This window comes from Pleurodeles waltl, chromosome 3_2 (assembly GCF_031143425.1).
Source record: "Pleurodeles waltl isolate 20211129_DDA chromosome 3_2, aPleWal1.hap1.20221129, whole genome shotgun sequence".
Taxonomy (NCBI): Eukaryota; Metazoa; Chordata; class Amphibia; order Caudata; family Salamandridae; genus Pleurodeles; species Pleurodeles waltl.
This window is the reverse complement of record NC_090441.1, coordinates 102507389-102534459: the sequence shown is the minus strand read 5'-3', so window position 1 is coordinate 102534459 and position 27071 is coordinate 102507389. Positions and strand designations below refer to the sequence as shown.

Genomic DNA, 27071 nt, shown 5'->3' with positions numbered 1-27071 from the left:
AGGGGAGCCATCAGCTGTTGTATAATTACAGAAAAGCCTCAGAGTCTTTACGTATGGGGAAAGGTGTTTTTCTCTACAATGACTTTTCCTTAATAGTTAGATAAAATTCAACTTGACCATTAAATTTGACTTCGTCTAACAATTAAGTAGAGTTCTTGAAATACGTTTCTAGCTGTTACCAAACCAAAATTATCATTAGAAGGTGCAATAACGTAATCCAGTGATTCTCTATGGAGGCAGCCCAAAGTGAAAATAGCTTATACGTTTTTTAACTGTAAAGACATGAGGAATATTAAACTTGTACAAGACCTACTTTTAAATACTATGCACCTTATCTTTATGGGCACTAAGGCCTACTTTAGGGGTGATTTGTTAATATTTAAAAGGAAGGTTTGGGCCTGTTGAAAGCGTTTATTTTGACAGGTAAATTTGGCATTTTTAGATTGCTCTGCCAGCTCCAGTGGTAGGCCTGGGGTTGGGTTTGCTATGTCACTGCAGTAGGTGGCACTATGTGAGCTACAGTCCACTTTTGACATTTAACTTACCGGGCCTAGGTGCACTGTGTACCATATACTAGAGACTTATTGGTAAGCTAAATGTGCCAATCATTGTGTACCAATTTCATCATGGTTAAGGACGAGCACAATCACTATACCCCTCCTTAACTAGGGTATATTTCATAGAGGTCTAGGCCAAACAAAGACAGTCAGTGCCAAAATCTGGGGAAGCACCATGTAAAAGATGGTCATTTCCACAGTTAGGTTTTCAGTACCACTGAAGAATATGCAAATAGTCCTAATTAAGATCCACTGCATGCAAGATTGTCTCATACATACTCATTGTGGAAATCTGTATCGACTGGGCTTGGCCCTCCTGGACTGTCAGCAAGAATCCATCAGATAATAAATCAACACCTAATGCTAACTTGAGAGAAAAGGAATAGCTTCTTACCTGTAACTTCGGTTCTCTCATAGAGGAATTTTCATTATAGTCATAAGCACTGAATAGTCTTGCCCATGTGCGGGGACCACGGAGCACTTCTTCATAATATATCCTCTTAAGTAGAGATGTTCGCCTTTCTTCAGGAAGGCCTGCAGAGTCACTTAAGAGAGAAAATGATTGTGCAGTCTATAGGGATGGGCTACAATGGCTCAAATCTTCATCCTTAATTTAAAAAAGGGGCCAACAGATTATGGGGGTCATTCTGACCCTGGCGGTAAAAACCGCCAGGGCCAACGACCGCGGGAGCACCGCCAACAGGCTGGCGGTGCTCCTATGGGCATTCTGACCGCGGCGGTACAGCCGCGGTCAGAAACGGAAAACCGGCGGTGTACCGCCGGTTTCCCGCTGCCCTGGGGAATCCTCCATGGCGGTCCGAGCCCCATACCGCCATCCTGTTCCTGGCGGTTTTGGCCGCCAGGAAGAGAATGGCGGTATGGGGTGTCGTGGGGCCCCTGGGGGCCCCTGCAGTGCCCATGCCAATGCATGGCATGGGCACTGCAGGGGCCCCCGTAACAGGGCCCCACAAAGATTTTCAGTGTCTGCCATGCAGACACTGAAAATCGCGACGGGTGCAACTGCACCCGTCGCACCCCTTCCACTCCGCCGGCTCCATTCGGAGCCGGCATCCTCATGGAAGGGGGTTTCCCGCTGGGCTGGCGGGCGGCCTTCTGGCGGTCGCCCGCCAGCCCAGCGGGAAACTCAGAATAACCGCGGCGGTCTTTTGACCGCGCAGCGGTATTCTGCCGGCGGGACTTTGGCGGGCGGCCTCCGCCGCCCGCCAAAGTCAGAATGAGGGCCTATATGTCTATATTTTTATGGTATTTTAGTAAAAACACCATAAATGTCTTTCACAAACTGTCTTTTTGGAGTAACAGAGAGATGAAGCAAGCCAGGACTGTGTAGCCCCATAGGCTGCCATTAGATGAGTGAAAATAGAGTCTGTGCCTTTAGAAAGCCAGAGACCACCAGTATCCTATCATTCTGATCAGGTAACTTCTGCTTTAGTTCTTTTTTAAGGCGATGTATGTTTGATAACACTTTAGAGAATTAGTGAAGTTTGTCCGATCCACCAGGGAGGAGCGAGGTTTGCTTATGATTATAATGGAAATTCCCCTCCAAAAGAACTGCAGTTACAGGTAAGAAACTTTTCCTTCTCTCATGGGCGATTTCCATTTATAGTCATAAGCACAAAAAAGAGTAGCAAGCCCATCCCTTCCTGAGGCGGTGGAGAGGACAAAAAACAATGCATTTTTAAGCAAACAGATTCCTAAGGGATGCCTGTCCTACTTGAGCATCTGCTTTGGCATCTGAATCTAAGCAGTAGTGCTTGGTAAATGTATGGACAGATTTCCAGGTGGCTGCTTTGCAAATCTGTGGTATAGGAATATTTCTTAATAAAGCAGCTGTAGCCACTTTACTCCTAGTGGAGTGTGCTTTAGGCTTAGCTGATTGTGTTTTGTTAGCCTTTTGATTACATAAGAAGATGCAAGAAACAATGCATCACGAAATGGACTGTTTAGAAGAGGCCAAACCTGTACGGACTGTACTATAGTTGATGAAGAGTTGGTTCGACCTACGAATGTCTTGTGTCTTATCTAGATATAATTTTAAAACTCTTCTTACATTGAGGGAATGGAGAGATCTTTCTGCTAGGTTAGAGGAATTCTGGAATTTTTTTGAAAGAGATATGGTCTGATTAACATTAAAATCTGAAATAACCTTAGGGAGGAACTTCGGATGAGTTCTCATAACCATTTTGTTGGAGTGGAAGACTGTAAATGGTGCATGAGAACAGAGTGCCTGGATTTCACTAGCCCTGCGAGCTGATGTTATTGCTACAAGGAAAGATGTTTTCCAGGAAATGTGTTGCAGGGATGCGTTGTGAATAGGCTGAAAGGGGTCATGCATTAGACCAGAGAGAACAATATTAAGCTCCCAGAGAGGAGACAGACACCTAATGGGAGGGAAAACCTTTTTCAAACCTTCTAGAAATTCTTTGAGGCCTGGGATTTTGAAAAAAGAGGTTTGTGAAGAACATTTTCTGTAGGCAGTAAGGGCTGCCAGGTGAACCATTATACACAAGAATTGCTAGCCAGATTTTGCTGGATGGAGTAAGTATGGCAGCATGATGTCCTCCTGGCAAGCAGTGGGATCCACCTCCTTGGATGAACACCAAATGCAGAATCTTTTACGTCTGAAGGCATATGCGGTACGGGTGGAAGGCCACTTAGCCTCTTTCAGGATGTCCATGCATTCCTTTGACTATCTCAGGAGCCATGCCACCAAACTCAAGGAGGAGAGATTGGGTTGTAGAAACTAGTTTCGGAACTTCGTCAGGAGGTCTGTCCTGCATGGCAGCCTGAGATGCGGATGGACAGACCAGTGAAGGAGGTTTGTGAACCACCAGTGACGTGGCCACTCCGGAGCTATTAAGATCATCTTGGCTCTCGAGTAAGACAGCTTGATGAGAACTGCTGGTACTGGGGGAAATCGGTGGAAAGGCATAAAGAAATTTGCTGGGCCAGTCGATCCATGGGTCATTCCCCAGCATCCTTGTGTACCTTGGGGCGAAGCTTTGCCATTTTTTGCTTCCGGCAGTGGCAAACAGGTCTATAGAAGATGTGCTCACATGTGAAATAAGTCATAAATGAAATCGTTGTGCAAAACCCACTTGGATTTTCTTGCTGAGAGTCTGCCTGAGCATTTTGCACACCTGGAAGATGCGTAGCGGTGATTTCTAGATTCCTGGCTATGAGCCATTTCCATATTGCCTGTGCTTCGTGTGACAGAGGTCTGGACCTCATCCCTCCCACACTGGGTAAGAGGGTTGAACGACGGGTAAACTACTTTTAGTACTAGATGGACTGTGCATAATTCCAAAAGGCGGATATAGTATGTGGACTCCCTCTCAGACCTTGTGCCCTGAATTTGGTGGTGGTCCATTTGAGCCCCACAGCCTGGTAGTGAGGTGTCCATCACTACTGTTTGAGGAGGAACTTCCTGATGAAAAGGCATTCCCCAAAGCAGGTTATTTGGGGAGTACCACTATTTAAGTGACAGCCTTTGAATGACGAGATAGTGTTATCCTGCCCTCAAAATTGCCCATCAGCTGGTCCCACTGGTCCTCTAGACATTCCTGTATAGGACGCATGTGGAGACGAGCATTCGGTGTAAGGAAGATGCAGGATGCCATCGAGCCTAAGAGAGAGGATATTATTCTCATTGTTGGACAGCAAGCTGTCATGAGAGAGTGACATTTCCAAAGCATCAATAAATGTCTCTCCTCCGAAGGATACACTCTTTCCTCTAAAGTGCGGATGGTCAATCCCAGGTAGTGCAATGTGTGAACCGGGACCAGATTTGACTTGCTAAGGTTTACCTGGAGGCCTAATCTTTGTAGAAGACTGCAAGTCCAGCTGTAGTGAAGCTGAGCTTCTTGAGATGTGGATGCCTTGATCAGCCAATTGTCTAGGTAGGGGTAGATGAATATTTTGTGCTTCCTCAGATGGGCAGACACCACTGCCAGGCACTTAAAGAATGTTCTGGGTGCAAACTTGAGACCACACGGAAGGACTTTGATTTAGTAGTAGTCTTGACCTACTATGAACCTCAAGAACTTGCAATGCTTTCTGGCAATTTTAATGTGAAAGTATGCGTCTAGAAGGTCGATAGAACAGCACTTCTTCATAATATATCCTCTTAAGTGGAGATGTTCGCCAATCACCTTGGTGTAATTGGGGATAAATTTGGTGTAATGACAGCATCTGGAACTTTTATCACCGAATCCACTTGTGGGCTGATTTGAGGTCAAGATGGGTCTGAATTAATTCTTGTCTCTCATTTTCACCAGGACGTACCTGGAGTAAATGCCTGTTCCTTATTGGTGGTGAGGGATAGGTTCCACTGCTTGTTTAGGTAAGAAGATGTAGACCTCCGTCTGTAATAGAGGGAGTTGAAAACTGGACGGTCTTGGAGGGCTAGACGGTGGAGGTCTGATGAATCTGAGACAATATCCATTTTGCACAACATTCAGAACCCAGGGGTCTTTTGTTATTTTTTGCCACTCTACCAAATTTGATGATATGCTTACCCCCACCGGAGTGTGTAACAGAAGAAAGGGAAGTAACGACTCAGGGTTTAGGAGCAGATGGTTGTTTTCCACCTTGAGTGGTCTGCTAGGTGGACCTACCCCTGGCTTGTTTCCTCTGGTACTGGTGGGCAAGTGTGCTGCTGCTGTTGTTGTGAGCCGCTGTGGTGTCATCCCCACTGAGAGGTACGAACCCTCTGGGTATAGTATCTCCTGTGATGGGGTTGGAACGATTTAAGTTGATCTCTGGATCTTTCCAGGACAGCAGCTTTAAGGTCTCCATCTCAGCCTTCATCCTCAACATTTCATCATGGCTATGACTTCCGAAAAGAGTTGTGCCAGAGAAGGGAAGATTTAAACTTCTCTGCTGAGCCCCTGGCTTTAGGGAGGTAAGATGAAGCTACGCATGTCTTTGGTGAGAGACCCCATGGCAGTATTCATGTGCTGCAAGGAGTGAAGAGTTAGCCGCAGCACTAATCATCTGGTTTGATATGAGCAAACCCTCATTAGGCATTTCCTGGAAATCCTCTATTTTATCTCTTGGGAGATGGTCCACGCCCTCTCATACCTGCCTAATGGGGCCGGAGCGATTGCCGCCTTCATTGAGGATGCCGCTGTAGTGCAGACTTTTTGACCAACTGAGTAAATTTTTCCACTTTTTTTTATTTTTTTAATCAGGAGGTACTGTGGAAGTAGGTGTACTGGCATGTTGTTTTTGGCTGCCACTACTATGACCGAATCCGGTGTTGGATCTGTTCGAAGGGAAGCAGGATCCTGTTCTGGAGGGCGGTACTTCTTCTGAAGCCTGGATCAGGCTGGCTTGACCAAGGCTGGCATTAAAAACAATTCCACGCCTGGTACTAAAGGCAACAGATATCTGGAGGCTGACACTGTGTTGTAAGGTCTCAAAGATAACTGAAGTCAACGGTGTTGGAGTCAACATTGAGATATTTAATTTTCCAATCACCAGGACACCTTGACGCATGGTAATGTCATCCACAGGTGATATACATGGCAGTGGGGAGTCTGACAATGTCGGAGAGTAGCCTCCGTTAGTGGAGGAAGAGGTGTCAAGGGTGTGTCTTGAATGAGATCTCTTGGAACAGTGGCGATGAGGTGCAATGCCTAGCTGAAGGAGATAAGCGTCTTGCCCTGTGGTGATGGCGTGATCTAGAATGAGTTGTGGACCTCGGAACTACTGGTCCTGGCGGAGGAGGCGGTGGTAGAGGCACAGTTTGAGCTGGTGGAGGAGGCAGAGTAGGTTGAGAAGATGGTATGGCAGCGGAGAGCCATGTGCCGCTCTTGAGCGGGAGTATGTTCTCGAATACTCTGAGTCTGGAGAAGTATAGAGTCGTGAGGAGGTTGTAAAGCTCCTCGACATCAAGCGTTCTCTCTGTCTTTACGTTGACCTGCTTGTCGATGGTGATAAACATCAACGCCTCAATGTTGGCATCAATCTTGACGATTTCTATGGAGTGTTGAAGGTGACCTGGTGGATGGCAAGTGTCGCTGTGGCGTCGGACTCCTCGATGTTGATAGATGTCTTGTTGCTCTCGACGTCGATGGCCCATGTCTTGACAGCAAACTACATAGTTTCCTCAACGACAAGTCATGGATGGCGAACACGTAGGGGCCATACCTCTTCTCGACATCAATGTCCTCGACTTCGATCAGCAACTTCACAATTTTTCAGCTGTTTTTTGTCAGGGACGCTCACCAAATACAGAACAAAGAGCTCAGGTAGAAGAATTAGCCTCTCCTCGCTCTGAGGTCCCTCCTACCCATTGCACCTGCTGTCTTCTTCTTTCCTCTGTTCAATATAGGCAAATAATTTCACTGTCTTTGAGGATGCATCTGGAGAAGGTCCTTCAATGTTGACATGATGCAGGAACATGTGTGTCTGGTAGACAGAGGATGCACACCTCATGAGTGTCTGTCTTGGCCTTCCTCCTTCCACAGGATGGATATTTATTGAAAGGAGATGGCATTTTTCAGATAAAAAACCTTTACGTTCTGCCAGGAAAATACAGAAAGTGCTTGGTAAAGAATGAAAACGTTGAAAAAAAACAGATGTCACAAAATTACAGAAGTGAATTTTGAAGAAAAGAAAAATAATTTTGGCAGAGCTCAATAATCCAGGATCCTGTCAGCAGGAGCCGGAAAATAGAACTGAAACAATTGTCACCTGCTCAGCATGATGGGATACTGATGGTCTCTGGCTTCCTAAAGGCACACACTCAATTTTCACTCATATAATGGTAGCCTATGGGGCTACACTGTCCTGGCTTGCTTCATCTCTCCAAAAGAAGGGTATGTGAAAGACATTCTGCTGTTTTTACTAATACACCATCTCATTATGGACATGTGTAATCTCTTGGCCCCTTTTTTAAATTAAAGATGAAGATTTTGGCCATTGCAGCCTATCCCTAATATGCTGCACAATAATTTTCTCTCTTAAGTGACTTTGCGAAATAAAGGTGAACATCTCCACTTAAGAGGATATATTAAGAAGAAGTGTTCTGGGGTCCCGGTATGTGGGTGGGACTATTCAGTGCTTATGACAATAAATGGAAATTCCCTACAAGAGAACCACATTGTCTAATTGAGCAACTATTCTTATTCACAAAGAGTGCCTAGGTTAATTCAGTCAAGATGATGAGTTGCATTCAAATGGCAAACACATTCAGAGATGACTGCCAGAGCATTTGCATACATGAGCAGCAATCTTAAAAAATATTTTTGGCATACATTGTTATAGCTTTACTTTTTCATGAGAGACAACAAATTTTGAAGGAATGTTTTGGCCAACCTGGAAGGGTAAAAAAATGATAAAACATAGCAAATACATTTGAAAATGATTGCCTGTGCATGCCTGGGCAGTCATTTTTGAATGGTTTTGTCGAAACCATTACTTTCCATGTGCATGCACGGACAGTCATTTGAATACTTTTGCCATACTGCATAATTAGTTTACTATTTTAAAATGGCTAACATATTGAAATCAAACTGTCAGCTATGTTGGAAGAGTAAAGAATGATAAAGATTGCTGACAACATACTATGATTGCTTCCCATCTTTGAATGGTAAAGTAATAATGAAGAATGGAGAAAAAAATTGTCATAGGGATCTGCCAGACCCTTGCAATAAATACATTAATTAATTAATTAATTAATTAATTAATTAAAAAAGGAAAAAAATAACTCCAATAATTAAAGAAAAGAAAGGACATCTTGTTCCAAGAGCCTTGGCACTGAAGGTGACCACTATTAAGGTGGATATGCATAGTGTGCAAATGTTAAATGGCATTGATCACAGTGAGGTAGACAATGATTGAACTGGGCTCACTCACTATCCCAGCTGTGGTGGGAGGAAGTACAATGTGAGTGACAATTAAGCATACCAATGAATAAAGACCACTGATCGAAGCCTGCACATTTTCTATTTAAGAATGAGGCTGTATCAAAGGCCAGGGCTAAAAGTAGTGTTTGTTTTCAGGGAAAATGAATAAGTTGATCCACTAAAATAAACAAAGTTATAGCATAGAAAGAGACAATATAGTATTCACCGAGATTCTCGTGGCTGTGTTCGACTTCAGGAATGCCTGTTGCATCTGTTATGTCCTTTTGCTCAGATTCCTCCCAAAAGAACTGAACAGCAAAATCAATCACTCTTCCTGCAGAAAAAAAACGAAAAGACAAAATTAGGAAAATTACTATTCAATTTCAGTGTTTCGATTTCTTATCAATTAAAGTTAAAACAGCTGCAATTGAAGAAGCTTATCTGGTTTAGGGTCTTTCCATTCTGTCTGATGCAATGTTTATTATTTCTGATCACACAACTAAATATTTTACAGTTAGTATTTCAGTTTACTAATCTGGATAAGATGCATTCTAATACCCTAGTTATTTTCATGGGACTTGAGTACACAACAGCAACATTTGAAGTAAACCTTTCCCTTCAAACCTATTGATGGAAAAGTCTATTGGGCGCTAAGATGACCTGTGGTCTATAAAGACATCACATAAATGTAAGTTAGTGAAGTCAGCGTACAGGGTACAACATTACTTATTCAGACAAGACCTACTTCAGAGACACTTAGAAACACATTTTGATCAACGACGGGGTGCATTAAATGTAAATTGGAAAAATGTCCCCATAAGATGATACACAAGCCTTTAGAAAATCTTAAAATAATTTTAAGAAACTGACCTATTGAGGACATCCCACAGCCAAAGTAGGCAAACATGTTCCCTAAGGGTTTCTAGGCTAACACTGGGTAAGAGGGTTAGGGACAAGTCAATCCTTAGATCAAATGTGTGAGCTGTACTCTGTAGCAGCACAATCAAACACCAATCCATCTAAATAAACAAGCATTGGCAACGCCAATAGGTTTTGCCTTTGTTTTTTCTTTCTATCTAACTGGATTCTAAAATATTAGAAAAAATGTATAATAATGTTTGTTTTAAAGTTGAGAAACCGTTAATGGGTTATCAAATTTAAAACAAACATTATTATAAAAATGTTCTAAGAAAGAAAAGACAAAGGCGAAACCTATTGGCATGACGGCATGCAACGAAGACAAAGGAAGAAAGAAGACAGCAGTGAAGAAAGATGACAGGAACAAAGAATAAGCCAGTGGAGAAAGAAGACAGAAGACAGCATGCGGTGAAGAACGAAGACTGCAGATGGCATGTGGTAAAGAAAAAAAAAGATGACGAAGAAAGAAGACGGCATGCGGTAAAGAAAAAAAAGCAGCAGCAAATAAAGAAGACAGAGAAGACGGCAGCAAAGAAAGAAGATAGAGAAGATGGCAGTGAAGAAAGAAGACGGCATGCAGTAAAGAAGAAATAAGACTGCAGTGAAGAAAGAAGACAGAAGACGGCAAGCGATCAAGAAGAATGAAGACAGTGAAGAAAAAAGACAAAACACAGCATGCGGTAAAGAAAAAAGAATACAGCAAAGAAAGAAGACAGAAGATGGCATGGGGTAAAGAAGAAAGAAGACGGAATGCAGAAAGGAAAAAAGAAGACAGAATCGAAAAAAGTTAGAGAAGACAGCAGCGAAGAAAGAATGCTGAGCAGACGGCAGCGAAGAAAGAAGACAGAAGAAGGCATGCGGTAAAGAAGAAAGAAGACAGCATGTGGTAAAAAAAGAAGACATAAGATGTCATGAGGTAAAGAAGACAGTATGAAGTAAAGAAGAAAGAAGGCAGCAAAGAAAGAAGACAGAAGATGGCATGCAGTAAAGAAGAAAGAAGACAGCAAAGAAAGAAGACAGAAGACAGCGCGTGGTGAAGAAGAAAGAAGACAGTGAAGAAAGAAGACAGCATGCAGTGAAGAGAGAAGACGGCATGCGGGAACGAAGAAAGAAGACAGCAAAGAAGGAAGATGGCATGCAGTAAAAAAGAAAGGACAGACACAGTGAAGAAAGAAGCCAGAAGATGGCAGGCAGTAAAGAAGAAAGAAGACAGCGAAGAAAGAAGACGGCATGTGGTGATGAAGAACGAAGACGGCAGCAAAGAAAGAAAATGGCATGCAAAAAGAAAAAGAAGATGGCATTGAAAAAAGAAGACACAGATGACATCAGCAAAGAAAGAAGACGGCATGCAGAAAGAAAAAAGAAGACGGCAATGAAGGAAGAAGACAGATAAGACAGTAGCGAAGAAAGAAGACATCGGAGAAGAAACAAGACTGCATGCAGATAGAAAAAAAAAGTACTTTCAGCATCATAGCCAGAGGAAGGACACTGACCAGTGTCCAGTGGGAAGTGACTGGAAGGAGTACTTAGCCCAGAGGCAACCCCACAGAAAGATCAGCAAAGAAGACGAAGAAGACAGCAGGAAGTGATGTGCAGACGTCGTGCCGGTCAATCAGAAGCATGTAAATCAGAGCACCATTGGAGTAAGCCAATGGTAAGTTCAGGTAAGTAAGGGGCTGGTTCTAAGCCGCGTATGCAGGCAAAACCTAAAAAAGTACATGGACTTTACAAAGTAAACTTCTCAGAAGAGAAAGTGTTAGGATCAATGTATCAAAAATGAAAATTAAGAAACTGGTGTAAAATCGGAAATGAGGAAAAATAAAGCAAGAAAACCTTTTTTTTTTTTTTAACACTCGCCAGGTGGCAAGCAAAGCCTAATGGCGAAGCAGCCAGTCAAGAAACTTCACACATCTCAGAAGTGCTTGAGAACAGTCAATTACTGTGTTTTAATGTGCATTGCCCATCTATTGAATGGAAATAGAAATGTTCCTGTTTAAGAGTTCATGGTGAGTGTTGCAGCACTTAGTCCTCAGCCCTAATGGCACTCAGTCCTGATGGGAAAAAAGTTTGGGAGAACACCCTAAAATCACAGGGACCTGCTCTGGAGCTCTCCATACCCCTCAGAGGTCAGTAGAAATTTAGCACCTTTGGTTTTGCAATGGTCTTCAGATGCAAAATAACAAATTAAATGGACCTTCATGAAGCCCTCTATATTCCTCATTCACTATAATCTTTAGGGGTTTACAACATTCAATTACGGTTCTTAACCTTTTAAATCTGTACATGAATACCTTGGGGACACAGCTGACAATTTAGGACATCATGATCCATCTATATACTGACAAGAACAATCTCTGTGGTCCATGCATGTTATTCAATGCCTCATATTCTGCCTCAGCCTCTTCTATTCCTGCAGTTCCATCAAGCAATGCAATAAAAATAGTATTCGTTTTTTACTAATGGGGGACCCTAATAAATTTCCCATTGAAAATGAACCTTGAGTGGTTTGCCTCCGCACTCCCATACTGTTCAAAGCCACCTTCCTCCATTGCGCTACTGTATAATCTCATTTCCTCTCCCATAATCTCATTTCCTCTCCCATGTAGTGGTGGGAATATCTGATTTCATGGCATACCACATTTTGCCACTTCCCCTCTGACAGTTACCATTAGTCCTACTATCATTTACTTAATCACCAGCCATAGCAAATTTAACCACATCACCCCTATACTTGGATAGCTACACTTGCTACGACTGCACACCTTTTTTCTAATGTCAACAGGATTACATTGTGCCGACACACAGGGACATCAACTAGTCAAAGGACAACACAGTCTAACATCATCTGAATGGAAATCCAGAAACCCACTGAGGAAACAGGCATTCACGTGGTATATTTCAAAACTCAGGAAAAACCTTCCTCATATAAAATCGTCTTCATCACTTTTCCAATTCAGGAAGGATCTAAAACATTTCTGTTACAAAATGTTCCCAAGATGTCTCAATACCCTCACTGTGACCAATCCTTAAACACTGAATACTGAATATTCAAACTGAAAATCATGTAATGATAATAACACCATTAACTCTATGTGAAACAACAGACGCCCTTTGTTGGATGATTTGGGCTGAAAATCCTTAAACTATGGCATGACTGTCCAAAACAATGTAAGCCCAACCAGATATGCATTGCCTACCCATCCTCCCTGTATCCCACAACTATGCGTAGTGATACACGGCTCCCAGAGACCAGGTATGAGCTCAACAAATATGTGTCTGTGTTGGCTTATAATGAGTTTCTAGACTCATGTATTGGTTTGGGACCTAATTAGAGTCACCAGTCAACTTGAGGCAATAGCTATCTGCCACTCGTCAGCTTATGAGATAGAGTGAGCCTTGGTCTGCGGCACCAGCACCAACACAAACACCGGTAGTGGTATTTCCAGTTCTACCCTTAGTCACAAAGAACCTAATCTTCTCAAACATCCTCTTCACAAGCCAGAGAGGATACTGTGTCAACAAACATTTACCAGCAGATAATTCAATCTCACCTATTCCACTTGAGAGCTTGTTTCAAGCCAATCCAACAGACAAAAAGGCCAATAAAGCAACTGGAAGAGGTAAGAGCAAACGGAATCAAGACGCAAAGTTAACACACTCACATTACTGCTCCAGATTACATGTTCAATTTATAAAATGTATTAACAAATTCTAGGATATTTAAGTGGTGGAATCAAGAACTTCTTAAGTTATTGTTGCCTTTTTTTTCCATCCGCTGTGTTCTGTTTATTCTGTGCACAAAATATCAGAATTAGAGGCTGGAACAGACCAGTGCATGAACAATCCTATAAACTAGGAAAACAAGCCACAAATGAGCGCCATATGTGACTATTGATTAAAAAAAAAATCTATATCCTGTACCTGCAAGTACTGGTGACTTTTCTGACAATTCCATTTATTTTTGGAGTAAACTACTAACTTCATTGGTTTCAAAATATTAAGGGGGTATTAATAGTCAATTCCCAACATATAGTTTCGGGCAAAAATTACATTTGCGCCCAGCAATAATTAATATTTCGGTTCAAAAGAAGCGGGGATAATATGCAAAACATTTTGTGCTTGTTTTGTACAAGTATCTGGCATACTGGAAATACCTTTTGTGTGCAATTTAGGGCATTAGGTAGCACCGACAACTAAATGCTGAGCCTGGCCCACTGAAAGTGATTATTGACCTATGAGGCACACCCATGGCAAAAAAAATAGATCAGCTCTTGGGAAGCGTGAGGATTCAATGGCTCACCATCAAATTATTTTAATATTTCATGAGTGCTCTTTCAGAGTCTATAGCTTTTTTTTGCGAATGTATATGGAAATTGTGCTTTAAAGTGCACTGTTTGACCTCATTTTTTAAAAATGTTTCTCTGGGAGAGAACCACCTTGACCCTTCTATAGAGACTGAGCTTGCTTGCTTGAATTTCTGGCAAATAAGAGATCACTAGCTTCCACTGCATAATAAGATATCTCATTAACCCTATGTCATTTGGAACAGTTGCATGTTTGGCTGACAAAAACCAGCCTGACAAATTCCCCTTACTGTCAGTTAAACCTGGTAAATCTACTGGAAGTGAGCACCAGAAGGGGGCAGAGGCTAATCAGGAGTATATTTTGCACATAGACTGATTTTTGCATAAACTATGTACTGCTCACAGATACAATGTCAAAATATATTTTCTGAGATTAGATTGGCGAGGAGACACGCTTGTGGTCCCCTCAGAGAGAAGGGCTTTAGAGTGGTAGTGAAGGGCAAAACTAAGCAGTATCGCGTGTTTCACTGTCATGTTTTAATGGAAGGAAGAAGGGGGTGATGACCGCCACCTACATTATTGTTAACAGATGACTCCATGTAATCGTGAATGGAGTGCTTCTTGTCTGGGTTTTAGTTTATCAACCAATTGTGTTCTAGGAACTGTTGACTTGATTCACTTCATTTGATCCACTTGAACTAGCATATATAAAAACAATCATTTTTAAAAGAAAAACCCAGCACCAAAGCACTGTGTCTTCTGGGACAGCGAGTAATCTGGTAGCCTTAAGGTATACATCTGTTCATACTTCTCTGGCGTACCTACTTAGTGAGACAGTTCTGACTGTCAGACCTATACTGAGCGAACATGTATTTATTTTACTTATTACAATCTGTTCTTGACAAATACTGAATAGGGCTTTAATTGTTCACAGGCTCCTGTATCTTACCTCTTAATAAGAGACATAGTGCATTTTGAAACTATATTTAAATCTACAAAATTTACCTTGGGACCCACCAATCTTAGTTTCAACTAATCCTAGTTTGTTCATATGACCACACATCCAACAATGCAGCCCACACACTTAAAACTGTAAATCTGTTTAAAAAAACTACCTTTATTTTGTACTGTTTAGTAATGCTACAATATCTTCATGCATTATGTGCTTTAATACCTATCAGATGTATTTCTTAAACAACCTCTTACTCAGGATTCTCATAACATTGTATTTTTGTTTTTCAAATATATGTTTATGAACTATTCTCTGTCTTACATATGCAAGTCCATTTGCGGCAACATCTTGTTCTTATCATACATATCAGTCAAGCAATCCGTGTTCATGTTATACTTTACAACTACTTTGTTACATAACTTCTTAGTCATTTTGATTACCATATAATATTTGTTAATCACTGATTCTAATATACTAACATTTCTACTTTAAGTGGTTATTTACTTCGTGATTCTTTGTTACCATTTTGAATTATGTGACCTCATAACATGCTTAACTCAACTTCAAACTATGTATAAACTTAATGGCTTATGTGGGTGGGCCTTTGCATCTTTTAAAGGAAGTCTCTGCTGGGGCACTTCATTGAGCGGGGATGGCCAGCCATACGTTCTCCCCCCCTTCCAGCAGTTATGTAGCTATTTGTGTCCAGTCCCTCTCTACCCTTTGTCATTGGGTGCGGCCTATTGGTGTGTTCGTCAATGCCCCAGCTCTAATTCCAGGGACCTTCCCCAAAGGCCAAATCTGTTGGGCGTATTGGTCATCTCATCCTACTACCTCTGGAGCTATTGATCTCTTCATTAAGTCGTCCCAGCTTGTCACTAAGTCCTCCCACTCCGGAGCAATGGGGGTCTGGCGAACTCCCCTGGCCTCCTCGGCCTTTAAGACCTGCAGTTCAGCCTTGGTCCATCTCGTAACATCGCCTTTCCATTCAGTCAGCGAGGGGTGGCTGGAGGCCTTCCAGCCCCTCATGATCAGTCTTTTATAAAGGGCCAGAGTCAGGTCCAGGAAACGACCCCTAACTTTCCCCCGCGTGGCACCGGTCTTGAGGCCCAGCAAGCACATAGTAGGTGTTGGCTGCAGTTCCGCCTCAAATAGCCTTGACAGGACCGCCATCATCTCCCCCCAACCAGCCTGAAGTACCGGGCATCCCCACACTATGTGATCAAAGTCAGCCTCCCCGTCCCTACATCTGGGGCATGTCCTGGGGGTCCCCCCATATATACGGAACAGTCGGTGAGGAGTGAGGTACGTCCTATGTAGGTAGTTGTATTGGATGTATCTTAATCTCGTGTTGTGTGAGATCGTCCGGGGATAAGCCAGTGATCTACTCCATTCTGCCTCGGACAGGTCCCGCCCAATCGTTCTCGCCCACCTTTCTCTCAGAGAATGCAGAGGGTCTAATGCAGCCTCAATCTGGACCCGGTATATTTTAGCTACCAAATGAGGCTCTTCTCCTGAGGTCATCAGGAGGTGTAACACCCCGTGGACAGTGGGCTCCGCATTAATCGTATCCCAATGGTCCTTCAAGGTATGCACTAACTTCCTGAAGAGTAAAAACTGTCCCTGAGGAACTCCCCCCGTCAGTGAAGCTCCTCAGCACCCCCTCGTTGAACAGCCCCCGACTGTCACTACTCCTGCTCTTGTCCACGGTCCCAGCCCTAGCCCCCCTGTCCCTTTCCTCCCAGGTCCAGGGAAAGGACCGATAGCAGCAAAGCGGGGAGTATGGTGGGCCCACTCCAACCCTTCTCGTGCACTGTTTCCAGCATTTCATTGCAACACTGTTCATTATGTTGTCCCCTAAGAGGGCAATCTTCCTGCCTGCCATGCGTGCTACAATCCGAGCTGTATCTATCTCACCGTGGGCGGTACACAAATCCAGATGTCCCCTGCCCACCAGCCAACCACACACCCATTGTAGTTGGGATGCTAGGTAATATGCCTCGAAGTCAGGGGCACCCAGCCCGCACATATGAGTCGGTCTACAAATGGTAGTCAGTGCCGTGCGTCTACAACCACCATCCCATATTAACTCCCTGAGCAAAGCGTTCAACTCGCGAAACCACGCCGAGGGGACCAGTAGTGGTAAGTTGGCGAAGTAGTAGAGTAGGCGAGGAAGCATAATCATTTTAGATAGAGCTACTCTGGCCATTATTGTTAACTTCAGTGAGCGCCAGAACCCAACCGAGGACCGCAGGGATCGGAGTGCCCTGCCAAGATTACCATCCCGGAGATCACTCAGTTCATGGAATATTTGAATGCCCAGATATTTGAAGGTCCGCGGGGCCCAGTTCATGTCCGTTGGGCATGCTCCAGGGCGTACACTGCCTGGCAGCATGGGAAACACAAATGTTTTCCCTCGGTTAAGGTGAAGCCCAGACAACACCCCGAAGTCCTCTAGGATCCTCAAAACCCATGGGAGTCCACTGGTCCCATCCCTAAGGTAAATAAGTATATCGTCGGCGTACAGAGAGACAATATGTTCCTACACCTACACCTTCCTGCCGCAGCCGGGGCAAATAACAGTGGGGACAAGGGGCATCCCTGTCTGGTTCCCCGAAATACTGGGTATGCACTAGATATTGTTCTGCCCGACTTCACTCTTGCTAGTGGGGAAGTATACAACAGGTCCACCCATTTTACCCAACCCTCCCCCAGTCCCATTTTTAGCATCATGGCTCTTAGAAAGTCCCATCTGATCGAGTCAAAGGCCTTCTCGAAGTCTACAGCAAGCAAGACCCCTGCTGGCAGCTTCGACTCTTTAGGCATGTGCAGAACAGCGAAAATCCACCTCAGGTTCAGGGAGGTACTACGACCAGGAACAAAGCCGTTCTGGTCCACATACACGAGTGTGGTCATGAGAGGGAGCAACCGGCCAGCCATGATCTTACTAAGGATCTTAAAGTCGCTGTTTAGCATCGATAAAGGACGAAAGTCCGTCACCGATGCTTCCCTGGCATTTGTCTTGGGGAGTGGCACCACCAAGGCCTCACATAGCGTGCGCAGCAACTCCCCGCAGTGTAATGCCTCTGTGTACATTTCCGCCAGTTGGGGAACCAATAGAGATTTATATTTTTTATAAAAATCCGTGGGGAGACGGTCTGTACCAGGAGTCTTCCCGGGGGCTAATTGCGCTATGGCCTCGCTTATCTCATCCGCTGTCACTGGTCCCCCCAGGCTATCTCTCTCTACTGAATTCAGTGTTGGCAGTGGGATTTGCTGTAGAAAATTATCAAAGTCCTCCGCTCCCAGGTTGCTAGGTCTCCCATATAGTTGTGTATAATATTCCCTAAATGCGTCATTTATGGGGCCTGGCCTGAGTCTGCTAAGTCCCCCCTCATCCAGTACATTCATGATGGGCTCGTTATACCCGCCTGGGCGCACCAGCCACGTCAGCAGTCTCCCCGATCTGCCCTCCTCCGATTGTAGGGATGCCAAATATTTTTGCCTGCTGCGACACCTAAGCTGCTCCTCAATCCGGGAATGTTCTCTACGGACACGGTTATATTCCTCATTCTCCTGAGCTGCAGGTCCCCGTCTCAATTTCCCCTTCTCTAGGGCAGCCAATTCCCTCTCAAGTGTGCGTTTCACCCCCACCGATTGCCCCAGGCAGAAGCCCCTCGTCACCACCTTGAGTGTTTCCCATTCCGTGGCCCTGGAAGGGGTAGATCCACTATTTATCTTGATATATTCTGCCAGGTGGCAGCGCAGGGCCTCTCTGTATGCCTGATTTTCGAGTGCTGCGGGGGTCAATCTCCACGACGGTATGAGAGGTCTATCCTCCGGTGCCCTCAACGTCAGCAACAGGGGATTATGGTCAGATAGGATGCAGGCAAGATATTCAGAGTGTGTCATGTTACTCATAAGACCCGCTGTGCAAACCACTCTATCAATTCTAGTGTGCACCCAGTGGAGGCCCGAGTAATACGAGTAGTCGCTAATATTTGGGTGTTGCTCTCGCCAGACATCCACCAGCCCCCAAGTGCCCAGCCATTCGCACAGTCTTTTGGCTGTTTTAGTTGCCACTGCCCCTTGTAGTGGCGGGGTAGACCTGTCCATATTTATGTCTAGTACTGCGTTGAAGTCCCCCCGATTAATAACTCTCCAGTGCATTGACGGGTAAGGTAGCTCGATAAACCTGTCATGAAGGGGACCTGGTCCTGGTTAGGGGCGTAAATGCAACTCAAGACTATCGGGGTACCATGTAGCCTCCCCTCCAGTATCACAAATCTGCCCTCCCGGTCTATGTTGGAAGAGTCTATTGTTAGAGGGACCCCTGCTCTGACCCATATCAGTACACCCCTTGCATAAGCTGAATACTCTGTGGCAAACACCTGTCCCCTCCATCTGCGCCTCAGTTTTTCGCCCTCCCCGATGCCAGATGAGTCTCCTGCAGCATTGCCACCTGTACCCCCCTTCTCTTTAAGTAGGAGAGAATTCTATGTCTTTTAGCCGGCGTGCCCATCCCCCTAATGTTCCAAGTTAAGAGATTGTAGTCTGCCATCTCAGTATATCAGTCTGGTAAAAGTGTCCCCGGCTCTCCAGGGCCTCGGATTTGCCCCTTCGCATGTTCAGACTTTTGCTATAGTCGGACTTCACCACCCACTTTGCCATTTTAACTTGTAACTGTGTACCCCAAACCCCAGGGCGCCTCCCAAACTGTAGGTTGCCCAGAAAACTGTGCAACAGTGCAACTTGTTCAAACGTATATCAGCAGTACTCGCCAGCCTGGCTAGACAGGCGAGGTTCTGGTCAGGGGGGTGGCCACGTCCGGAGGGGCCACTTGTTCACACGTTGTGCCATATCTCGGGGGCCTTTTGAGATTTTGGATTAGCCAAGTTCGTCAGCCGTTTGCGGGGTCACCTTCGGGGCACGGGCCGAGCACCCCAACTCTCCAGCAGAGGACACCAATGTGTCATCCGACTCCTCCCCGGAGCCCTCCTGGGGAGACATCTCTCCACCCACGCGGGCTGCCGCCTCCAGGGCCGCTTTCCTGCCATTTTCTTTCTGTGTTTGCGTTGGCGTTAGTCACGGGCGATCCCTGGGTCTCTGTCCCCTCGGGGCCCGGTGAGGCCCACTCCCAGTCGGGCCCTCTCCTGCCGACCGCCCCGTTTGGGACCCATGTGTCTCTAGCCACTCCCATGCCTCCTCAGGGGACTGGGGGAACATGGTCTTCCCTTCCGACATCACTCTTAATCTGGCTGGATAAAGCAGCGAATACTGGATCCCTTCCTCTCTTAGGGCCCTCTTGACTGCCAGAAATGAAGCTTGCTTGTTCTGAACCTCCAGTGTAAAGTCCGGAAATAGTGTCACCTCCCAGTTTGCTACTTTAAACGGGCCCGACTCTCTGGCCTTCTGCAAGAGGATGTCTCGGTCTCTATAATGTAATAGTTTGGCGATCACAGCACAGGGAGGTCTACCAGGGGCAAGAGGCCTCGACGGCACCCGATGCGCCTGCTCCAGCGTGTAGAAGGGAGTCAGGCACCCAGGTGCAACTGTCGTGTTGAACCATTTCTCCAGAAATTCCACCATGTTTGTCCCCTCAGCCCCCTCAGGGAGGCCCACCACGCGTACGTTGTTCCTCCTGTTCCTCCCTTCCGCATCCTCAGCTCTCTTTTCAAGTTGTGCCACTCTATCAACAAGGGAAGTCACTTCAGCCGCCAGGTCTTTCTGCTTCGGTACGATGTCCGCCAACGTGGATTCCGTTTCTTTGACTCTGTCTACCAGTTTATGGTGGTCCGCTCTCAGTAGACCCACCTCAACCGCGACTTGGTTGATGTCCCGTATTAACGTTGTCTTTGTGTCGTCTATCGCCCCAAGTATTTTATCTAGGGTGTCCTGTACTTTAACTTGTGCATGGTCCTGTGAGTCCGCTTCTTTGTGCCCCGGCGGCGCCGCGGGCTCCATGGTTCTGTTCTTGTGACGGCTCTTGGGGGGCATTGGATGAATAAGGGGTCGCACCCCAGGGGCCCAGGCAGTGGGCCAAACGTTATTGTGAGTTCTTCTCCATCCTTGCCTCCGCGCCCTGGTCTCAGTAGGCCGCTCCGCAGTGCCATGGCGGTCCCGAGCAGGTCCCAGACACCCCGCCGGTTACCTCTGGTTTCCGATTGCAGAGCTGGGGGCTTCACGTTGTCAGTCTGTGGCAAACTGCCACTCTCTTCAGCTCCGGTTGTACCGGCCGCTCCACCGCGTGCTGCTTGTCCAGGGCTACGCCCCTCCGCCCGGGCCCTTTAGTGCGTCGCAGTCCCGGCCCGGCCGCCCTTCCTCGTGGTGTCGTTACCACCTCTTCACTGTTCCCCCTGCGGCGCCAGCATCACGACCAGGCACATTCACTCACCCCTCGAGCTCCAACTTCTTCAGGCGTTCCATCCGCAGTGCTACTCACTCAGGGGTCATCGACGCTCCAGGGTACCCGGGGCGGTCTGTGGTCTTCATCGGCCAGGCAATCTGCCCTCTGCTCCTTTTGCGGGGCTTGCCTCCTCACTCGCTATCTCCGCCGTTTCTTTCCCTCGCTGGCTAAGTCCAGCCAGGGGGTCGGCCTCACTTCGTGCCCCGTCAAGCTCCGAGGGACCACAGCCCAGTGTGTTCGCAGGCTGGCTCCTGCCCCAGGCTGGGCCGCTCCCCCGCCTGCCTCACCAGCCTCCTACTATCCTGCAGGGGCTCTCAGGGGCCCACCCGGGTCCACGGTCAGCCGGGCCCCCCGCCACTCTCACCATATTCAGGGCACTAGCCCCCTGCCACAGATGTGGCAGCCGGCCCCAGCTCAGCTCTGGGGCCGCGCCGCTTCCTCAATGTCTCTATGCCCCGCCCGGGCCAGGCGTCGTGTTCACGGGCCGGCCCCAGCACAAACAGGGGCCGCGCCCGCATCCAGCAGCAGCGCTGCTCCGCTGCTCCACGGGGCAGGCCCTTCCAGGACCCCTGGGCCCCCGCTGGCTGCCCCAGCACCTTGGAAGCAGTGGGGAGACTCGGCCGGGGTCCCCAGCCGCTCTCGGGCCATCCACCCTCGTCCCGCGTTGGCCCACCGCACAACTCGAAGCCGCGGAGATAGGCCGCCGATCTCCTCTCCGGCCGGGTCCGTCCAGCAACGCTCTCCAGAGCCGCGACGGGGGCCCGGCAGCGTCCAGGGCCAGCCCCCAGTTCAGTGCTCCCGCCCAGGCTCAGATCGGCCCGGAGATGGCACGCTTCTCCTCGACTTTTTAGTCGGCCCCTCCAGAGCGATGGATTTAGGCGTGCGCCATCTCCAGACCCTTGGCCACGCCCCGAATCTCATAACATTGTAGACCCTATAGTGCTTTTGTTGTGTACCAACTTGTGAGCTGAGGAAGGGCCTTCTGACACTATCTATAAAGAATGATTTAATTACAGCTCAGTGAGCAATAAAAGGAAAAACACTTCCAAGAGCATAGAAACTTTATTTTCTCCGGACCTATCTAGTTGTATTAGGGACGGGATGCTTTTTAGAGCACTAAAAAATATCTATTTGTGGACGTTTTGACACAGGAAACATTGCCACAAACTGTGTTGCAAAGGCCATGGCCACATTGTCTATTCCAATCTTCCGAGAAAGTGTGAAGTACAGTGACTAATGTACTTTATCACTCAATGGGTTATAAATCTAGCCATATATATGTTTCCACAGGGGCCCGCCTGTAATTGGGCATTTGCTAATTTGCTCATTGAGGTCTCCAGCCACAGAAGTTGTTAGTAATTGATGCATTTAGGTTCATTATCGTGTCCTAAGGTGTGTTATATTTATCGTACAGTCTAATACTATGCTTCCAGTTCATATATTTATTAAATGACTGATGCTTGGGGGATGGCGTAGGAGCTTTCAGTTTTAACATGAATATATATATGTGAGTGAATTATCCTGTTTTCATTTCCGCCTGACATCATGAGTCATAAATTGATTATCAAAGTTAACAGCTGAGCTTAAGAGCCCCCTCTGGGAGTGAGCGGGACTTTGGTTGCAGGATATACAGGCAGCAGATCAGTTCTACATGGAACCGCACCAAAGCGCTGTCTTACAAAAATCCTGCTACAGAGACATCATTTAGGGCCAGATGTAGGTAGCCGTTTGCATGGTGCAAATTGCGAAAATCGCAGTTTGCGCCATGCAAACAGCCTAACGCGATGCTCATTCACAAATTGTGAGTTGGTACCGACTCGCAATTTGTGAATGCGACTCGCAAATAGGAAGGGGTGTTCCCTTCCTATTTGCGACTCGCATCGCAATTCAGAATTGCTTTGTGACCGCGAATGCGGTCGCAAAGCAACTCGCAGTTACCACCAGTGTCACAATGGTGGTAACTCATTCGCAAAAGGGAAGGGGTCCCATGGGGACCCCTTCCTTAGTTGTGAATGTGGGCATAAAGGTTTTTTCAGAGCAGGCAGTGGGCCAGATGTAGGTAGCCGTTTGCATGGTGCAAATTGCGAAAATCGCAGTTTGCGCCATGCAAACAGCCTAACGCGATGCTCATTCACAAATTGTGAGTTGGTACCGACTCGCAATTTGTGAATGCGACTCGCAAATAGGAAGGGGTGTTCCCTTCCTATTTGCGACTCGCATCGCAATTCAGAATTGCTTTGTGACCGCGAATGCGGTCGCAAAGCAACTCGCAGTTACCACCAGTGTCACAATGGTGGTAACTCATTCGCAAAAGGGAAGGGGTCCCATGGGGACCCCTTCCTTAGTTGTGAATGTGGGCATAAAGGTTTTTTCAGAGCAGGCAGTGGTCATATGGACCACTGCCTGCTCTGAAAAAACGAAACCAAATGGTTTCGTCATTTTTTTCATTTTGCAACTCGTTTTCCTTTAAGGAAAACGGGCTGCAAAATGAAAAAAAAAAAACTGCTTTATTTAAAAAGCAGTCACAGACATGGAGGTCTGCTGACTTCAGCAGGCCACCATCCCTGCGAGTGCAGGGACTCGCTATGGGGTCGCAAAATGCAACCCACCTCAATAATATTGATGAGGTGGGTCTTTGCGACCCCATAGCGAGTCGCAGACGGTGTCTGAGACACCGTTCTGCATCCGATATTGCGAGTCGGAAATTGCGAGTCGGACAGACTCACAATTTCTGAGTCGCAATATCGGACTTTACTACATGTGGCCCTTAGTGTCGTCTTCGAGACAGGCACACACGACTGGGAAACAGATGGAATGAAACCAAGTATGTCTGATAACAATATCTAAATACTGACCCCTCCCAAAATGGCAAAGCTTTACTGCTATCGATTGGACATTCAGGGATCCTTAAATTGCACCCTGTGATATCTTGTCTGTTTTCATATTTGTGTTTGTGCACTTCAAGCGAAAAGTTGAAAAAACACACAACAATAAATCAAAATGCATGACAGACTCTGGCAGGTTCTGTTCCATACCTAAGACGAATTTTCTCCAGTTAAGTTATTATTATTACGAGTGAGCTTAATATAGCGTGTAGAATCGCGGCGCTGAAGCTCACACCAGGTAAGTGAAAAGAGGAGGGACGGGGGACTAGAATAGTCAGGTTCTTAGACGTTTTTTGAAGTAGGCGAATTCAGAACAGTCGTCAGTGTGCTGGGCGAGTATGTTCCAGTGGTGGGGGCCCAGGTAAGAGAAAGCACAGCTGCCATGTTTAACTCTGCGAATGGTCGGGGGCTGAGCAGATGCTGCACTTTGGATCTCACATTTCTTGTTGGAGGATAATGGTGAAGTTTGTTGTGGAGGGAGGCAGGGCCTTATCCTGAGAGAGATTTGTGTACCAGGCATAAACGTTTTTAAATGATGCGTTTCCTTATTAGGAGCCAATGAAGGGATCTGAGGGTGAGCTCTGAAGGCTAGCAGGAGGGTTGGGGGGGATTAGTGGGCACACAAGGCGTGCAGCAGTATTCTGAACTACCTGAAGTTTTGACAGTAGACTTTCATTAGCTCCAACTAATAGGGTGTTTCTGTAAACCAGGCGGCTGACTACCAAGGCCCGCGTAAGGGTTTTTCTAATATAGAGAGGTAGCCATTGAAATGTTTTCCTTAGCATTTGCATGATTGTGACACAAAAACCATATATAGACCCAACCTGCTGTTTCATAGTGAAGCTGTTGTCTATTAGGATGCTTAGGTTTTTAACAACTTTTTTGGGTTGAGGGACAGTATCCATGTTGGACGGTTACCAGTCGTCTGCCCAGTAGGTGTAGGCTTTGCTGAACAGCAGGATCTCACTTTTTTGGCTGTTCAACTGCACGCAGTAGACATTCAGGAAGCAATTTTTCTCATTCAGTCTCCGAATTTAGGTTTTATAGATATGATCAACTGTGTGCCATCTGTCTATGAGATGATCTACAGACCGCAGGATCGTACTACTCTAGCTAAAGGGACAACGTATATGTTGTCTGTTCTTTTGATGAGGTGTGATTTCTGGGCAGCTTTAAGTGTTTGATGATAAATGTTCAAGGCTGATTTGTAAGAGTTTTTATCATGGAGGGATTTAGAGGCGCACCATCTTCTCTACAGTGTCCTGCAAGCTGCTTTTTCTCGTTTCAGCTCTTAGGAGAACAAAGGGGAATGAGGCCTTATATGGTTAAATTGACTAGATTTAAGAGTGAAAATTTGATCCAAGGTCCGCAAAAAAGGTTTTTGCAAAATATTAAGACCACTGATAATGTCAGAAGATTCGGAAACATTTAGGGTGGGGAAAATGGTTGACTAAGAAGAATCTGAGACTTTCTTCCATGGCCTGATTTTTTTATGGAAGACTTTCTTCCGGCTAGCCCGTTTCCCTTCGCTAGGGAGCCAGAAGTTTATCATGGAGTGGTCAGACCCAGTTAGGGGGCAAGGGAGAATCTAACTCTAGATTGGGTATATTTGTGAATAAAAGGTCGGAATGTGCGTGGATCCAACGAGTTTCTGGGTGAGCCCCAGCATCTCTAGATCGGAGAAAAGGGGTGGAGTTTCGGGGTCAGAATCCAGTTCTGCGTGGTAGTTGAAATCTCCTACTAAAAGGATTTTTTTTAAAGTAAGCACAAGGGAGGCAAGGATTTCTGTTAGCTTATGGCTAAAGTCTTTTTTTAGGTCAGGGGGGCAATGTACTAGGACACCTTTCCATGGATCACCAAGCAGAGTCTTTAAGTTAAAAATGCAGATCTCTATCCATTCCTTGTGGAGAGTGTCAATTACAGTAATTTTAGCTGAGTTGAGTGAGGAAGACTATAGGAACTCTGTCCCCCTTTTGTCTCCACATCAAGTTTTAGCAAATTATGGTTTTCCAGAATCGCTACGGGGTTGCAGGGGATAGCCGCTGGGTGAAGCCAGGTTTCAGTAAGAAAGCATATGTCTGGCTCATGAGTGGTTATGAGATCCCATATTTCAGTAGCATCTTTGGGAACAGAGCGTATGTTGCAGTATAGACCTTTTATCAATTGATTGCGTCACTTATGCTTGTTTGCAAACATTCGCTAGAGATAGAGATAGAAGTTCCACTAGGGCCCTCCTTAGAGGAGGTGCTTTCCGAGTGGACGGAGGCCATCACTGAAAGATCAGTGGTAAACGTGATACTATAGATTTTACATTTAGTTGAGGTAATAGGTTTCAGCAAAAGGAGTGTATGGCATTGTGAAATGGCTTTCCTCTGGAAAGAGGCGCCCCTGGCATTGATCTCTTTGAGGTAATTATTAGAATAATGAAGTATGGTGGTTTCTCTTACCCCTAAAGTGCGAAATGCAGGGTACCTGGTGGCTGGCGTCAGTCAGGCAAAGGCGGGCTTGCCTTTGGCATGCCAGTGGCACGTCCGCGCCAGGCTATCTTTTAATAGAGCTAAGTTACTAAAGACTAGACTGCCAACCTTTCAAAATTGGCGGCCTCAGTTGCACCGGGTGAGTGGAAGTCCCTCCACAACAAATAACCAAGGTCGGGCAGACCGGGGAATCCAAGTGCAGTGTGCAGGCAGCAGAGAGCAGGAAACAGGGTAGGGCAACGGCGCAACTACTTTTAAAATGCAATAGTGCAAATCAACTTAAATCATGCAGGTTATGGTGTCAATGTTAAAACCTAATTATGAAAAAATCTTTTTTTAAGAGAGGCCAAGTAAAATAAACATTTTTAGAAAAGCTAGCCAGAGAGTTAAGCTATGAAGCGATAGTTGAGAGAGGTGTGGTCCATAACTTGTAATTTCTCCCTGCTCAAGTTGGTAAGATGGTACATACTCATGCTTTCCCGAGGGCTACAGGCGATCTACCCAGGTTGTGATCACAGGAGATCTAACCAGGTTATAATCATGTAAAGTCCCTGATAACAGAAGAAATGCCAATGAGTTAACACTCTGTAGGACAGTGTAATAAAGCAGGATAAAGATTTTGTGATCTCTTAACTCACAGCAGTTGCATACTTGTGCACTGATCGTTTTACATTATGGAAAATGCCACACTGAACACAGCA

General features: G+C 45.9%; 1 protein-coding gene across 1 annotated transcript in view; it reads right to left on the bottom strand.

Annotated features, from left to right (window-relative positions):
• LOC138286353 (uncharacterized) overlaps positions 1-27071 on the bottom strand; it is a 1286679-nt gene that overhangs the window by 560478 nt on the left and 699130 nt on the right. The window contains exon 72 of the mRNA XM_069226509.1: positions 8655-8762. Coding sequence (XP_069082610.1) covers positions 8655-8762 — 108 coding nt within the window. The remainder of the gene's footprint in view (positions 1-8654; positions 8763-27071) is intronic.